Source organism: Bactrocera latifrons, unplaced genomic scaffold (assembly GCF_001853355.1).
Source record: "Bactrocera latifrons isolate USDA-ARS-PBARC rearing strain unplaced genomic scaffold, ASM185335v1 scaffold_540, whole genome shotgun sequence".
Taxonomy (NCBI): domain Eukaryota; kingdom Metazoa; phylum Arthropoda; class Insecta; order Diptera; family Tephritidae; genus Bactrocera; species Bactrocera latifrons.
This window is the reverse complement of record NW_017537202.1, coordinates 61,557-78,998: the sequence shown is the minus strand read 5'-3', so window position 1 is coordinate 78,998 and position 17,442 is coordinate 61,557. Positions and strand designations below refer to the sequence as shown.

Below are 17,442 nucleotides of genomic sequence, written 5' to 3'. Positions count from 1 at the left end.
GTATATCAAAAAAATCAAATATGCAAATACTCAGCCAAAAAGCGCATGCATATATTGTAAATACATATGCATAGCTTTTACTTCATTGGCTGTCTCTTATTTGTATACAAGCATTACTTTTCTCATTTATCACTGAAAATGCTTAATCCTGCTATTTTCAACCCCCCTGTAAAATATTGGTGAAATTCGGTAAACTATTTTTTGGTAAAATTCATTAATAGAAAAGAGTATCCCTATAAAAAATGAAATATCGTAAATTTGCCAACGCGGTGATTTCTATAGTTTTACGTTCTCTGGCGAACGTAATTTTCGTAACATGCGTTTAGGCGTAGGAAGTATTTCTTTGATGAAATGCCAAACAATACTGAACAAAAATAACATGACAGCTAGACACAACTCACGAGTAATCTGAAAAAGTACCTCTACGTGGATCAACCATTTAAACTGATTTTTTACACCGTTCTGCATAATCAAGAAAAAATCTAAATTTTATTTAAAATTTCTGTTGAAAATAGAATAATTATATTTCTAAAGCGTTAAAACAAAGGGATCTAATATTATTATGAACATACCTGCAGTTATCTTTAAAGGAAATAAAACTATTAGATCTAGTTAGCTATGAACGAAACGTATTTTTTAGGTCTAAAGTTTTTCTTTATGCATTTTGTTATAATTAATTTATTAGATGTACATTGAAGAAAGGTTCAAGTCTACTTGGAATTGGATGTATTCAATTATGGATGGGACAGAACCACAATTGAAGTTTGGGGCTTATTTGACAAATTATACCGACCCAACACATCCACTTCATCCCCTTAACCTTAACACTCAGAACACTTCTAACCAAACTGGATCTTCATCAGCTGGAATTAATATCATGGGTATAATAATACGTTACAACTCTGTTAAAAAAATTATAGTAAATATTTTTTGTAGGTTCATCCACCCGAAGAGATTTTTTCACTTATTGCTTGTCCCTGATGCGAGCTCATACCTCAGAACATCGTGACGCTTTGCCCGTATTGGATATAACAGCTTTTCGGCATATAGCATATGTATTTGATGGCTTTTTTTACTATATGCGTAATAATTCAAATTTTTATGAAAAATCTGAACATTTTTCTAACATAAACATTTCCAATTTAAATGAGAATGAAGATACGGATGATGAGTTTTCTAACGCAACAAATGAGGAAATGTTTCCTGAATCTAATTCCTCTGCTGCAATAGCTATACCTTTATCAGCAACAACTCGTCGTCATTCGTTTTTTGTGCGATCAGAGTCAACATTAAGCCTTGGTTGCTTGGCCCCAGATAATTTTGACTTGCCGCTGGATGTTGCTATACCTCTAGCTGATAAACCGCATCTTCTTCAGCCAAATTCCAAGCGAGAGGACTTATTTTTTAATTCACCGCTTTTAATTCCGACAGAAGAAAATACAGCGGAGGGCGCCAGTATTACTGCGGCACAAACAAAGCTAGGTTTTTCTAGCTATAAGTCGGTGTTAACTAGTTGCGTAAAATTTGGAGATAGCTGGAAAACAGGTAATTAAAATACCGATATATATATGTACATTATTAAATTTAACGGTTATATTCTTATAAATGATTATGAATTATGAACAAGAATATACCCACAAATGCAGCATTGCGATCTTAATGATAGCTCTAAAACAACTTGATTTTAACATACAGTATCTGACAAAACATTTGCCAACTGAAATATGTTTATTACAATTTCCGTTTATTAGTTTAATACAAATAAAAAAATGGCACTTTAAAAAAAATTATACATTATTTTAAATAAAATAAAAAATAGTATTGTATGGCTGTATTACTACCAATAACTGCTKTATGGTATTGTATTACTACAAATAACTGCTTTGCATTGCCGCCGCATTGAAGTTATAAGGGTATGCAATATGGTTTATCGCATATTTCTCCATGCCTCCAGGACTCTTTGGAAAAACTGATCAGCGTTTGCCTCATTATTCAGATCAATTCTCTACAATTTGCCATAATTTTCTATGGGTTTAAGGTCTGGGCACCCACTTCTTTAGAACCCTTATTTTATGAGCTTTGTCGAATGCTTCGAGTCGGTCTTGTTGGAAGACCCACTTAAATAGCATTTCCCTTTCAGCATGTGGCAGCAATATTCATTCTATAATGTCACTGTTCCCAGACGATAACTTGTCACTATAAGTGACTGTTTTCAGGCAATACGAGTTTTTAAGAAGTTTGTTTCGTGGGTGACGAACGTCACACTACCATCACTTTCTACCTAATTAAATTAGGACTCATCACTGAAAAGAATAGTTTTCCACTTGTTAATAAGAGTTTTCTTCGTGTGTCGCTAACTGCGCAAATTAGCGTCATTCAGGCGACGTGCTACCGTTTTTGAGCAGATTAGTAACCCAAGCTCCTTACAAATTTTGCTGTTAAGTGGAAACCGAAAACACAATGTACTACTGCGAAAGTTTTTAAATTATAGTTCGAAATTATTCATGAGATCGAAGACTTGTGAATTTTTTATTTAATAGAAATTTCTTTTTAAGAAGTTTCGTTATTACAATCATCAATAATACGTGGTTTGAGCGCTTCACCGAATTTATTTGGAGCCATTACTATCTTCGTTACAAATTTAAAATAAAAACGCGTTTTTACAAAAAATTATGCTCAGTAAATGTTTCAATCAATACAAACTCAATTCAGTTAGAAAAAAGTGAAGCTTGAGTATGTTTACCTATGTATATAACGCTAAGCAAAAAGAGTTAATTATTTTGGTGCGGCAGATTGCAATACATTTCAACCTTTATTGAAATAAATCCGGCAAAAGAAAAAAAATGCAATTAACATTACAAAATATGTAAATTCAATGCTGTAAATTTAATAACAAGAAACAAAAAACGATTCAAAGAAAAATTGCCACCAGAAGAGAAAAAATCGATGACTTCACTCTAGTTGCAGATATTTTGCTCGATACTGTAATAGTTTTTTACTCCAGTCGTCGGTTTTAGTTCTTATAGCATTGACAGGCGGCAGTGTTTACCGGATTAACTGGATTATGATTAATTCAGGAGCTAGTGGAGATAATCCTCAAAGTTTTAGTTAGCTGCGTTTTCGTTGGCAACATTGTTAAAAATGGCCAATTTTAATCTATTGTGACTGAAAAACAAGCAACACTGACATCCGGTTTTCAAGTTTTCAATAATAAAACAAGAAGTTTTATGTTATGATACAGTTTTAAAAATAGTTGAGATGTTTTTGTAATAAAAAATAGTTTTGTGAAAATTGGTTGGCTAACAATCGCAATGTTTATCTTCTATCAATTTTTATTGAAAATATTATAAAAATGATAATCAGCTGTTTACGAGATAATCATTTCGTATTACATTCGTCGCTCCAAAGGAAGTCATTTTAAAGCACGAATTATACATTTGGATATTATCCAAAAAATGTTTCGATTGCGTCGTTGTTCCTGAAATTAATGTTGCCAATGGTTCCGGTGGTTAATGTAATTCGGTTAATCTTACTTTGCCACTGGCACAACACATTTCAGGTGTTTCATTATGAATTTTCAGTACATTACAATGTTTACATACTTTGTTCATTCCACCAATCACTACAAACTTATGCAAACTGTAATCAATTGCGTGATTATATTTAAATCCAGCACCATTTAAAGCAATATTAACGTAGATTCGTGCTGCATGCCTTTGAACATTTTGATTAATACTTGTCGGCCCTTGTATTCGCAATCYCTTGTTCTTGCGACTGATTTTACCTTTCATTTGATCTATTTTGCGTTCTACGCGACAGACGTCCAATGTCAGCTCTTGCTCTTCGTGGCATTTTTAGAAGAAACTACACTAAAGAGAATAAAGAACTTCAGTAATAAATTGATGAAATCCAGCCAATTCTGGACTCGAAAAGCACCAAAAAGTCACGAAAAGACACGAAAATTGTTAAAAGTATACTGAAAATGTGTCAAACTTCAATTAAAAATGGGCCAAAAAACCGCAATAATTTCTGTCTTACCGTTCGGAAGCGAAAATGAAACGTTCGAGATCGTCTGCACTCGAAAAGCACTAAAAGGTGACGAAAAGACACGAAAATCTGCTGAAAATGTGACAAAATTCAATTAAAAATTGGCCAAAAAATCCAAGTAATTTTTAGCTCATCTATCGGATATTAAACAAAAAAAATTCACTCAATTTTTTAAATTTTTTCACAAAATATCAAATTATGTCACAAAATCATATGATGCACTTGTAACAATCAGAATACTTGTTTAGCAAAATTATTTTTTTTAGTCAATTGTCTGTGTATTTTAGGGAGTTCTGTTTAATTTAAGCAGGAATGTTCAAAAATACAAATGCAAACATATAGCCGATGTTGGCAAAAGTTTTTATAGCAGACCAATTTTCCATATACAGTCGTTTGAAAAAATATTCATACGATACGATATTTCGTACAAATCAGTAGGGTTTTTATTTATTTTGAAATTACCTAATGTACTTACCTTAATATAATTTGGTCGATGGCGAATCAGGACTGTACGATGGATGACTCATCAAAATCGATATTTTGAGTGCTCAAAAATGTAGTTGTTTGAGTCGATGTGCGAGAACAGCGATCCGTTTTCGGCGATTGGTTTGCCTCATTTCTTGGAAGGCAACTGGCAAACAAAATGTTGTGTATCACTAAAAATTTTCTGTTCTTCGTTGTTCCAATATGGTTGAGTCATGTCCAATTTCCAGCTTATCTGAAAATACCAGTACTGTCGACTACTTTTTACTTTCGGACTCTTACGTAAAAATCCACCATTCATTCATCACATATAATAGACGTGTTTCGAAGCCCCGCCATCGAATTTGTCACTCGACCAATCTACATGAATCTTCTTTTGAGCGATTGACCAATTGTATGAAATCCAACCTTGTTTATAGTCAGATGTTCATTCAATATTGATTGTATGCTGGTCGCACTAATGTCTATGGTTGTCTCAATGACAATATATCTGATGACGATCTCGCATTATCAGTTTGCGCACGGCATCAATAGTTTCTGGAACAACAGTTAACTTTGGACCACCTTCAAAACATTCTTCTTGGAGTAATCCACGGCCTCGATTGAGTTCACTTCATCGCCAAAAATTGAATCATGTTTATGGATGCACTGTTGCTGAATTGATCCACGTCGATTCTTCTTATTTAAAGGCGAGGACACCGCTTGCGCGGTTATAGCTGAGTTAACAACAGGGCGCCAGGCTCTTATATGAGGTTTTTTTTATTGGTAGTGTTTTTTACTTGGCGGCTCCAAAACCCAGCGCACAACCCCGTTAAGGAATGGATCGCCTTCAAACGGATGTTTGTTGGCTACCCAGAGGATACTTGGTCTAAGATCGGAAGTCATGAGCTGCTCAGAGAACTTTCCTCGCTTCTACACATAGCTTCACCATCCCATCCCGATTAGTTGTAAAAAAAAAACAATCGCCTAAAAATTTTAGAGATTTAAATCCACTTTTTGGTGGTATGAAAGTTTAAAGCTCCTGAAAATGTTACAAATAGCGCTCGTACGTCAATACGTTCTGAGCATGTTATATATTTGAAATGTCACCTTACGATAAAGTTTTGAAATATAAATGCAACGTATCTTATACCGGGGGTAAACTTCTCAATTTATGGTATAGACAGTCCAGAATTCTCGAACATTTTTCTTCCACATTCCTAGTATATTTGATACCATAATTCTTTGACAATTACAGCGTTAAAAAAGAGTGCTCTAATTATTTGTGTTTTGATTTGTCGGTATTTTTATTTAATATTGTATATTGATAATATTGTGTATGTTTTCAATGTTCCTTTATATTTACAGAAATGGATTCAAGACTCCGAAATATTGAACCAATGGATACTGACGAAAACGTACCTCGTCTCGAAACTCAATCAAACGTTAGTAATCCAATGAATTCTAGTCGCCCAGAAGTTATTATTACCCCTAATAAATTGCAAAAAACTGAAGAGGAAATCGCCAATGTTTCACATTTTCCAACCACGTCATCGGCTCGCAGTGTTATTGTCCGGGCTAGCTCAATAGCAAAAAAAATTGAAAACGAAAGAATTGATACACGTTCGCCTTTGCAAGAGGATATAAAACGAACAAACATTACATTCCCACCTCGCGGCATAAATTTTTGTAAACAATTTTCTTCAGTCACTCCTTCTTGGAATTTTTTACTTGGGCGATGGAAATTAACACTTGATTTATTTGGAAGGGTCTTTATGGATGACGTTGGCATGGAGCACGGATCATTGCTACCAGAACTACGTGGGTTTCCTGTTAAAGAGATCCGATTTCGAAGACATATGGAAAAGTTGCGAAACGGACAGCAACGTGATCTTATATTATGTAAATTAGAACGTAATCGGGAGTGCTTAATGATTCAAACCTTTAAAGAGTTAAATGCCCAATTTGGTAATCAAACAAGGCGAGTACAAACCCCTCTGACTTTTAATCGCGTAAAAGTAACTTTTAAAGACGAACCTGGGGAAGGATCTGGTGTAGCGCGCAGTTTCTATACATCTATCGCCGAAGCATTATTAGCTTCTGCTAAATTGCCAAATTTAGAAGCAACGCATATTGGTATGAATAATAAATATGGAACTCCATTTTCAAGCATTTTACGAAATCGAGGTGTTTCTAATCGCGATCCTGCATCATTGCAAAGGCGTACCGCGGGAAACAAAATTTTTTGGCGCACCTCACGGGAGAGGAAACTACTCAATTATGATGCTAGGCCATATCTTCCAGCTTCAAATCACTCAGGTAAATTTGTTACATACCAAAGAAAATGTATATATTAAAATATAAAAAGCAATGTCATTAGAATTAAGATATTTTTGTAGGACAAAGCATTTTATTGAGTCTTAGTATTTTAAATATTTTAGTTTGAAACCTTTTGAAAGGCATGCATAACCTTGGTTAGAAATTAAAGAATATTCATAAAATTTTAAATTCTAGTTTATTGATCAAAATCAATTCTGTAAGATTCGAAATACTCGTACCATTTATGCCTGGTGCTTAATAAAATATTTGTACTTCAGAATTCGGAATGGTCATTAAGATTGGTACCGATTTTTTATTACCTCATGGTAATCTATTATTTTTGTACTGAATATATTGGATAACACCGGTTTGTCACAAAAATACTTTCTGAATTTTGATTTTTATGTATTTAAGTGTTCCGAAAACTAAAAAATACTCTAAAAGTTATTCAATATCGTGAATTGGTCTGACAGTTTTTCTTATATTTGAAGAAAACCCTTAATATTACAGATTAAAAAAACTTTACAATTGGGATAAATGTTGGACATCTCATAAAGTCTTCATAAGATGTGTTGAAGACCTTGAAATTGGTTTAAAGGCAAGAAAAAAAACTTTCAAAATGTGATACCTATGGTATGGCGCAAACAAAATAACCTTAGCGATGATTATTACTGTTGTTCGTGTAATGTGAAAGGGTATTATTCAAAACGGAAGCAGCCAATTTCATACTTGAATCTTCCTAAAAACGTTGCTGAGTTGCTTGAATCAAGTCTCAAAAACAGGGTCGTATTTTTCCGGGAATGTCTTCCACCTTCTATTTCAAATTTGCCTGGAGGACTAGTTGGTTTATTTTATTGTAAGGTTTGATGAATCTTATCAGATCTCTTAAGACCCAACTAGTTTGGGATTTTCTTACTTTAAAGCAGTTCTGCATCACAATCCTCAAGAAAACCCTCAAGTATTTGGAATGGAAGGGATTTTTGCAAATTAAAAAATTAATTTTACGCTAGAAAAGTGTGCGGTGCTTTAAAAATATTAGGTTTATTCTCTTGCTCTTGTGAAACCGTTGCTCGGTGCAAGAATTGCAGAGTTTTTCACTTGGTGCAACGGGCAACACACCCTGAAAATTATTTGCAATGGCTGTAAAATATGTCAGACCAAACCCCATTTATTTTCGTGCAATGACACGTGAAAATATAATTGCAACCCTGTTTTATTTGTCATTTTACATAAGACATATACCGCCCTTATAGAATGTCAATATGTTTTTACGTGAATACCTGTCTATGAAGACTAAACTCCACGGTGCTTTTAGAAGCACATAGATCAATACAATGCGTTGATCAGCGCCCCAAAGCATAAATGCATTTTGCACTTAATGATTGGTTCCAATTGGTTCGGGTGGAAATGCCTTATATTTTGTGATATAAATATAAAGCTAAAAATTTGACTTCCAGCTGAATATTATAGCACTTATCTGACTTAGACCATGTTGACATCAAAACATGGTCTCTAAAGCCTGACATAGTGCATATGGCTTTTAGTCGCCTCTTACGACAGGATTGCCCTTACCACCCTTATAGTAAGTTTTAAATGGATTTTATAATTTCTACTTAAATTATAAAGATTTGTTACAGTTTTTTTGTTAAGAATGAATGCAGAAGGTGCGCCAATTTACAATAGTCATTCTCAATAAATTTACCGAATCAGCCGATGATATTTCACTAGATTCAAAGAATGTGTGTTCAGCGTCGTCTTTTGTCGCGTCGGTGTATAGGCCGCGACTTTCATTCTCCTATGTCTATTGCCATGTTGTTATTGTATCTCTCCTTATTTGTTGTATTGCGCTCTTGCTGTTATCGGATGATTTTTCCGACGTATTATCTTGATTATGGTTAAAATATGTCTCATTATCTAAACTGGTACTAATATTATACTGAAATATAATAATATTTTGGGCTTATAACATTTCGTCCGTTTCATATATGGTTTCCATCAATTATAATATTGCCGTGATGTAATATTAACAATGGCACGTGAATATTAATATTTTTTGTTTGTTAATCGTTTCTATTCAGTAACTGTGAAGAATTTTATAATTGAGCTTAAAGAGTTTAGTGAACGACGTGCCCTATAGTTTGTAGATATTGGTTGTGATTTTAAAGCCTYTTGCTGACAAGAATGGCCTCTTCTTCATTTGGATTAACGTTATAGTTTCTCCTCATAATATTTTAGTACGGTGTAAATGTAGTCGTTAAATTGGGTCCATGGTACAAAAATTGTGTGTCTTCAAATAAATAAATGTCCGTCTCAGTCAAAGCATATTTTCTATTCCTGAGGTTAGTCACTAAATCAACCAGAGTGGAGTATATAGTTAGCAAATAAAATTATAATACCGTTGTATATGTTGTAACCTGTCTTCGGATATTGTCCCTACGGATTATTTTTCTTTTAGCAGTTAGAATTGTGGCACCTTGATCTTCTTTTACAGTATTTATTCCGTCTGTCCGTTCGGGAATAAATTGACTTTTGATCTTCTTCTTCTTTGTTGTGGTAATTCAATTCTTTTTTTTTTTTTTGATTTTTTAGTAAAATGTCTTTTATTACTTTTCTCGATTGAAGAAAACATCTTCTGGTTTGTATCCTGTAATGGAATGTATATTGTCGTACCGCAATGCTTCATACAATTCTTCGCCAAGAGCTTTTTTGTTTTCACTTGTGTAGCTTATTAAATTTCGATTAACATACTGTGAACCCGTTCAACTAGATCGTTTGTTGTTGAGTTGTCATAAGATGTTCGGCGTTATGCATTGACGGCAGCGTTAATCCGGATTAAATGGGCACTTAATCAGATCCAAATTTGTGGGTTACCGATGGCAGATATGCGAGCTTGAAACCCTTGTGAACAGCTTAAAGTCATTTTCATAGTATTTTCAATGAAAATGAATAGAAGATAATCATTGTGGTTGTTAGCCGAGCAATTGTTACAAAACCATTTCAACACGTTATTTTTAAAACTGCATTATAACACAATATCATAAACCGTCTTGTTTTATTATTGACAATTTGAAAAACAGATGTCAGTATTGCTTGTTTTTCAGTCACAAAGATTAAAATTTGGCAATTTTTAACAATGTTGCCAACGAAAATGCAGCTTACTAAAATTTTGAGGATTAAATGGGAGTTACTAATGGAGTCTTCACTAATTAATTAATCCGGATTAATGCAATTTTCTGCTGAATGTTGAGAATAATAACTATTCGCATTTATTTCTTGCCTTGGCGTCTGTTACAACATTTTAGTGCCCTGGTTTATGAACAAGTTATGTTCCATATTATTCAATTAATTTTTTTTCCAATATTGGTATTCGACTGAGTGTTGAAAAAAATGTGACTTTTCGTTCACTTTATGTAGTGCTTCTATTATAGTTGAATTGTGTTCAATATGTTCTTCGGGAAATATTAGTACATCGCATATATAAACATAAATTAATTTACCTGTGTACATATTGGTCATGGTCAAAATAATAAGTACATTTCTTTAGCCTGCGGTCATGATTGAATTATGAATGTTTGGTGTAGTATACGAATGCAACTCTGGGTTGGTTTAAATAAATTCAATCTGGTAACACCTTTTGTGGGGAAAAAACAATGGGAAATCCCCACTTTGCAGTAAGGGAGACTATTGTTTATTCAAGGTCGTTTTTTAAGTGGTCAAAATAATAAGTACATTGTTAGTTATTCCAAAATTTTCTGGAAATCGGTCGATTTAATTTAATGGTTTGTACTTTCGCTTGTATAGCTTCATATTTAAAACGCATTAAAAACTTAAAAATTTTATAGATGGGTACAAATAAGCACTGCAGTGCGGAGGAGAAGAGGATCGTCTTAAACCTCAGAAAAGAGGGCCAAAGTCTTAAAAATATTGCTAAAACTTTGGGCCGTTCATTGTGTTTCGTGCAGAATGCCCTAAAGATTAAAAATAATGTTGAAACTCGCGGTCGACCAAAAAATAAATGAACAACAACGGACAATCGTATCGTCACCCTTGCTAAAACGGACCCATTTAAATCTTCAAAACTGATAGCAGCCGATATTGGTAGTGTAATATCTTCCCGAACGGTTCGAAGAAGGCTACATGGAGCCAAGGTGGTGAAAAAAGTGGCGCAATATCTTGTGGAGCGACGAAACTAAAATAAATTTGTTCCGAAATGACGCCAGGCGAAATGTTCGCCGTCCAAAAGGCAAAGAATTGCATTCACGGTTTACAAAAAAGACCGTTAAACATGGTGGCGGCAACATAATGGTCTGGGCTGCTTTTCGTGGTATGGTGTAGGACCAATACATCGTATTTCAGACACCATGAATAGATTCCAATATAAAGATATCTTGGAAAACACGATGCTGCCATATGCTGAGGAAAATATGCCACTAATTTGGAAATTTCAGCAGGATAATGATCGTAAGCATACTTCGACGTTGGTAAAAGATTGGTTCCAGGATAATGGTGTGAGTACTCTACAATGGCCAAGTCAATCCCCCGACTTAAAGCAACGGATTGGGAAGCAATCGTTCCAAAATAAGGATCAGTTATGGAATTTTGTTGAAAAAACCTGGAATGAGATTCCAATTGATGCGTGCCGCAAACTTATCTCCAGTATGCCAAAACGAATCTCAAAAGTAATTGGAAATAATGGCGGATATACTGGATACTGATGAAAGAAGTAAGCAAACATCAAATAGGGGACAGAAAACTCAATATAATAATTTTTTTCATTCGCAGATACCTGATGTACTTATTATTTTGTCCAGCCATTTTTTCAGTCTTTTATTTATTTGATTGAAATTTAAGTTCCTATTTTAACTATTATTACTAATATTTTTATTTTTGTTATATAAGACATATATGAAATTAAATGTGATATTATTTTTCTTTAAACATGAATAAAAGAGAATTTATTAGACTTTGAATGCTACACGGGCGTATGTACTTATTATTTTGACCATATGTGTATATTCCCGTAAGAAATCGTCTACGCATTGTTGAAAGATTGAGGTGGTTTTTAACCCAAACCAAACAAATCTTCATTCTAAATCTGTATTTAAAATACTTTCGATTTTCTTAAATTTTATATATTCATATTTACATCAGGTATTGGAAAATTCCTTTTTTAAGAACTCACAATTTTTCACAAAGTCGTTATCAGCAACGGCATATTGATATTGTTTTTTTCCATATTGGATCTTCTGTCTGTGTTCTGTCTTGTCGTCCTAATAGTTGTATTGAAAGGAAGAAATTCACTTATTCAAGGTTTTTTATCATTAACTTTCTTATATTATATCTTCCTTGTATTGAAGATTATTAATAGTGAAATTTATTTTTGATTCTACATTTTGGATCACTTTCTTCTGGTACTTTACACAATCAACAAATAATAATCTTGTCTCAAGAGTTCTTGATCCTTGGTTCGTTTAATATCATATCAAATTCATTAAGTTTATCTATTTCATAATATGATAAATCGAAGATTTACAGTTGTGTTCAAAATAATAGGAGTGCCGCACAATATAAAATACGAAGTTATGTTTTTTAACAAAAACATGAATTTTATTCATTTATTTTTTATCGCGGAATTGTTCATTTTATGCAGACTTATTATGCACTTTTAAATTTTTAGTAATACTTTGTAAACGAAAAACAAAATATTATTTACATAAAAACCTCAATAATTCGGTGTTCAAAATAATAGGAGTGCATCACAAAATTCAATAAAACTAATAATAAATTAAAATATTGGAAATTTTGACTAGTATATAAGATAGTTTAGTTAATATTTAGTCGAGTAACCGCCATTTTTAATTACTGCAGCACATCTACGAGGCATGGAATCCATCAGATCACATCTTTTCAGCGGGATTTGCTGCCACGCCTCCTGGACTGTGCTCCATAATTCCCATGTATTTGATGGTCTACTCTCAGCTACAYCTTTTTTAACATCTGCGAATAAATTTTCTATCGGATTAAGGTCAGGCGACAGAGCACGCCACGACATAACCTGAACTTTATTGACCCGAAACCATTCTTTTGCGGACTTACTTGTATGTTTCGGGTCGTTATCTTGCTGGAACAACCACTTCAAAGGTATTTTCCATTCCGCGTATGGCAGCATAACTTTTTTCATTATATCCACATACACGTACTGATCCATGGTTTCTTTAATTAGATGGATTGGTCCCACGCCGTTGTACGAGAAACTTCCCCAAACCATTACTTTTGGACCACCATGTTTGACAGTCTTAAGGGTGTATTGCGGACTATATTCCGTATTTGGTGGACGATGGATATACTGTCTAGACCCTGTGCCACCAAATAAAACTACCTTACATTCGTCTGTCCACAAAATATTTCTCCGGTTGCCAGTTGACATGTTCTTTGGCAAATTGGAGCCGTGCTTCAATATGCTTCTTTGTCAACAATGRAACTTTTCGCGGACTCCGCGCAAATAAATTACATTCCAGTAGACGTCTACGAACTGTTACGTCACTAACATCAATATTTAGACGCTCTTTATTTCTCTAGACGTCGCTTTGGGATCTTGTTTAGACGACTAGAGTAGGCGTCGATCGATTTCTTTGGTAGTTTTACGTTTTCGTCCACGAGTTTCGGGTTTATTTTTGTAGGATAAGGCATTTGATATCATTTGATCAGACCCGAGTATTACTTTTATTTCTTTATGAGTTTTCCCGTTTTTTGAAGATTTTTAATGATTTCACGCTTTTTGTCGCTGCAGTGCTTTCTTCTACCCACTAATTAAAATAAATGACTTATCCTTTAAAAAATATCACCGTTTTTATTTTGTTGTACTTACTTTTTTGTTTTTTACATATTTCGTTTAAATAAAAATATATTATACCACTTGGTAGCTCACACTCCTATTTTTATGAACAGCTCAATTCAGTGATCGACACAGATATGAACTCACAACATTGCAAAAAATGTAAACAGCTGAAGTTTATGCTTTCTGTTTTACTCGCGAAATACCGTTAGAACTATTTCTGGGAAAGCGTTTGGCGTTCATGTTCTTACATGATATATTTTTTGGATTAAATATTTTTCTCAGGGGAACTCCTATTATTTTGAACACAGCTGTACGTCGTAATCACTTTTTTGTAAAATTTTTGTTTTGAAAGGATTAATTAGTATTGACATACCGATTTTATATTTATTGCTAATATAATTATTAGTGGATCCTGTGTTCACTAACGTTGTAACGCGTGTGCCGGTAATCCACATTTTGTTTCGAAGTAAGGCAAATAATTCGCTCGCCTAAAAAAAATATTCTACTATATGTCTCATACTGTCCTTGGTAGTTTGCATATCTGGTTTGATTGATGCGCTGCATTTTTTGTTGGTAGAAGTTTTCGAACGAGACGTTGGAGAGATGGATCCCTTGATTGATTTAAATAATAGGTTTGCATCTGGTACTGCTACGAACTGTCAACATCCATGGGTTCAGGGCGTTGTTGATACCGATGGGTTGGTTGCTCCTGGATATTTCGCTGCATTTGAATTCCTGGATTATATGTTCTTTTATCGTCAGGCTGCAGGAATCTTTGCTGCATTCGCTGTTGGGAGGTTAGAATGTATCTCGAATTGGGAATTAACACGGTCGTTGTGAAAAGTACTAGGTCCAAATCCTTAGGACCATGACTAAACAATGTCCCACTTGTATATTTTATATTTAACCTTAGGATGACTGCTTCCTGATTCGCATATTCCTTCATTGAAGCATTTTTTTGATTTTGAGACATCTCAATCTTTGATAATGCAAAATTGAATGCTTTCCTCACTTCACTACGGAATTCAGCTATTGTTTTTTTTTTCTTTGTACGATTTTTTTATTTTCTCTAAAAGGACGTATAGTGGTTTTTGGTCGCAAAAGTATAACACAATATATTTATGATTGATTAGAATTACATCATCTTGGTTTGATTGGTTAGGATGTCTGCTGCCGTACCCGTTATTTCTGTGCATACTAATCCAAGTGCGTTGTAGTATCTGGGCTGGTTGGTGAACCCTTTTATAACATCCATAAAGGTCTATACCTGTGTTATTCAGGATCTGTGTATATTGGTTCCATCGAACCGTGGGAGTGCTGTATATAATTACAGGCCAATGTCCATTGAGTCGTTTATATTCAAGCGCATTGCCTCTTGTTGATCAACCATTAATACTCTTTTAAACGATTGGCTTGATTCTGTCGCTGCCGTAGTCGTTTCTGCATCTCAATACTTTGCTGATCTTCCCTTGAAAGGAACGATATTTGCCAAAAGATGTGTTATTATCTATTTCTTTAAAACTTGCTACATTTGAGGTATTCTTCTCTTGCATATAACATTATATTATAAAGTTGTGTTAAAACCAATCGTAACATATGGTTTTGTTTTTAATTTTAGACGGAACAACTGAACCCAATGACCATTTATCTGTGCATTTACAACAGTTAGGTGAAAGGCTCTTTCCTAAGGTAAGTTATTGGTTTTTTATACATTTTTAGCTGAAATGTATCAACTGTACGTTAAAGTAAAATTTGTACATTTATGACCGCTGGGTCAAGTTCTTATTCGATTTTATCCATTTTAGGCACAAAGATACCTTGTTACTAAAACACGCACTCCGGTATCTTGTTTTCATTGATATTGACCAATAAATGCGGAATAAAGTCCCCTGGAATTTCAAAAATTCGTTAAGAAACTATTGCACGATTCAACCCGTTTTTGACACACAGAAATACTATTATTACAAAAAGGTTATCTCCGAATTTCACTTATATTCACTACACATTCACCGATGTTTTCGGTATAAAGTCAAATACATGCCCTGGGTCTACACATTCTGTATATAGSGGCTTGAACAGTTTTGTTTAAATTTGGACATGGTCAAATGGTGGCATACTTCAAAGACACTATCCGTGCAAAATTTTATAATATAACGTGGTAAATTTTAATTGCTTCTTGATTTGTACACTGGAAAGTTAAAGAATGAATCAAATGGAATTTACAATTGCCTTATATGGGAAGTAACATAAGAATGTTAGGGGAATGTCACATTTGTGTGAAGTCAGTCTGGCGGTGTACATAATATTTGAATTCACCTTAAGGGGGCAGTGCCACGCCCATCGTAAAATTTTTACCCCGGTTCCTATATAGCCTATAGGTGTTGTTGTTGTTGTTGTAACGGCAGAAGCCGCATAGCCTATAGGTCGTCTTATATCGTTCTATATCTTAATTCAGTCGTTTATTATGACACTTTATAGGTTTTCGATTGATGGCGTTTTGTGGGCAGTGGTCCGGTAACGCCTATTTACGAACTCATCCTCCTTTTTATACCGTTTTTACCATTACGATATCTCAATTTTTACTCAAGTTACAGCGTGCACAGAGGGACGGACAGACAAAGAGTCTCCTGGATTTCAACTCGTCAGAATTCAGTTTTAACAGTTTTTTGTTCACCTGACGGTTGTTTGTGACACCCAGAACTAATGGATACAAATAAAGTTACCTATAATATATATATCAAACCTCAAAAATTTTAAGAAGTGCGGATAACACTTATCAATTCAGATTTTACAGTAACATGTTTTTCTTCCAAAATATCACACAAAATATATTAGAAAAGTGTTTAGAGCATATACTAAAATAAGAGTGCCCAAAAATGTTTTCGTTAAGTCTTCTTATAGTTTATTTCGGCACTAATATAAAATGGAGTTCTTGCAAAAAGTCATGCTTAATTAATATTATTTTGTCAAAAAAGTCTTGCGGTATTTTTATTGAATTTTAAATTGTTCATAAAATTTTTTTTTGATGACTAATGCCCAGCTCTTGACCGATGCTACTATGCCGGTCTCTTTCGACCAATTCAGCGATTTTATCACAATTTTCGACGACAGGCCTTCCGGAGCGTGGCACATCTTCGACCACCTCTACACCAGAACGAAAATCGGGTATCGGGTCCATAAACTGCACAAATTTTATTGGCGGCTTGAGATGCATTTTTGCCTTTATCGTAGTAGTACTGTAAAATATGTCGTATTTTTCTTTATTTTGCTCCATGCTTGCGGCGMTATAACTCACGAACGACTTAAAAGAAAAGACAATCAATCAAACACGTGTTAGCGCGTGAAATGAGCTTTCCAAAAGGTATAGCATGACCCGGTGTGACGAATAAAACTAGAACTTCGCGCTCTCAGCGCCAACTAGCGAAAATACCGCAAGACTTTTTTGACAACCTAATGTATTAGAAAATTCATAAATAAAAAAAATTATATTTCAAAACATAAGCATGTGTTCAATATTCCTGTAAGAATCATTTAAACATTTTTTTCTTCAAAAAAATCACACAGCTACTTGCAGGCTACAGTGGTTTTTGTTTAGATATACATACATACACTTGTGCTCACATAATTAAGTCACGTAACAGGACGAAAGTTTATTCAAAGCAACTTCTATGGTACAGAAATGAAACTTAATTTTACAAAAAATGGGAGAAATTTTAATTCAGTTCAAAACAGAATACTTATTTTTTATTTAACTTCTAAAATAATAAAAATATTGC

The 17,442-nt window shown here is 34.0% G+C and overlaps 1 protein-coding gene across 2 annotated transcripts in view; it reads left to right on the top strand.

Annotated features, from left to right (window-relative positions):
• LOC108974273 (E3 ubiquitin-protein ligase hyd) overlaps positions 1-17,442 on the top strand; it is a 90,624-nt gene that overhangs the window by 43,268 nt on the left and 29,914 nt on the right. For both annotated transcript variants that reach the window (XM_018941981.1, XM_018941979.1), the window contains exons 11-14: positions 686-881; positions 937-1,545; positions 5,878-6,828; positions 15,285-15,355. In XM_018941981.1, coding sequence (XP_018797526.1) covers positions 686-881; positions 937-1,545; positions 5,878-6,828; positions 15,285-15,355 — 1,827 coding nt within the window. The remainder of the gene's footprint in view (positions 1-685; positions 882-936; positions 1,546-5,877; positions 6,829-15,284; positions 15,356-17,442) is intronic.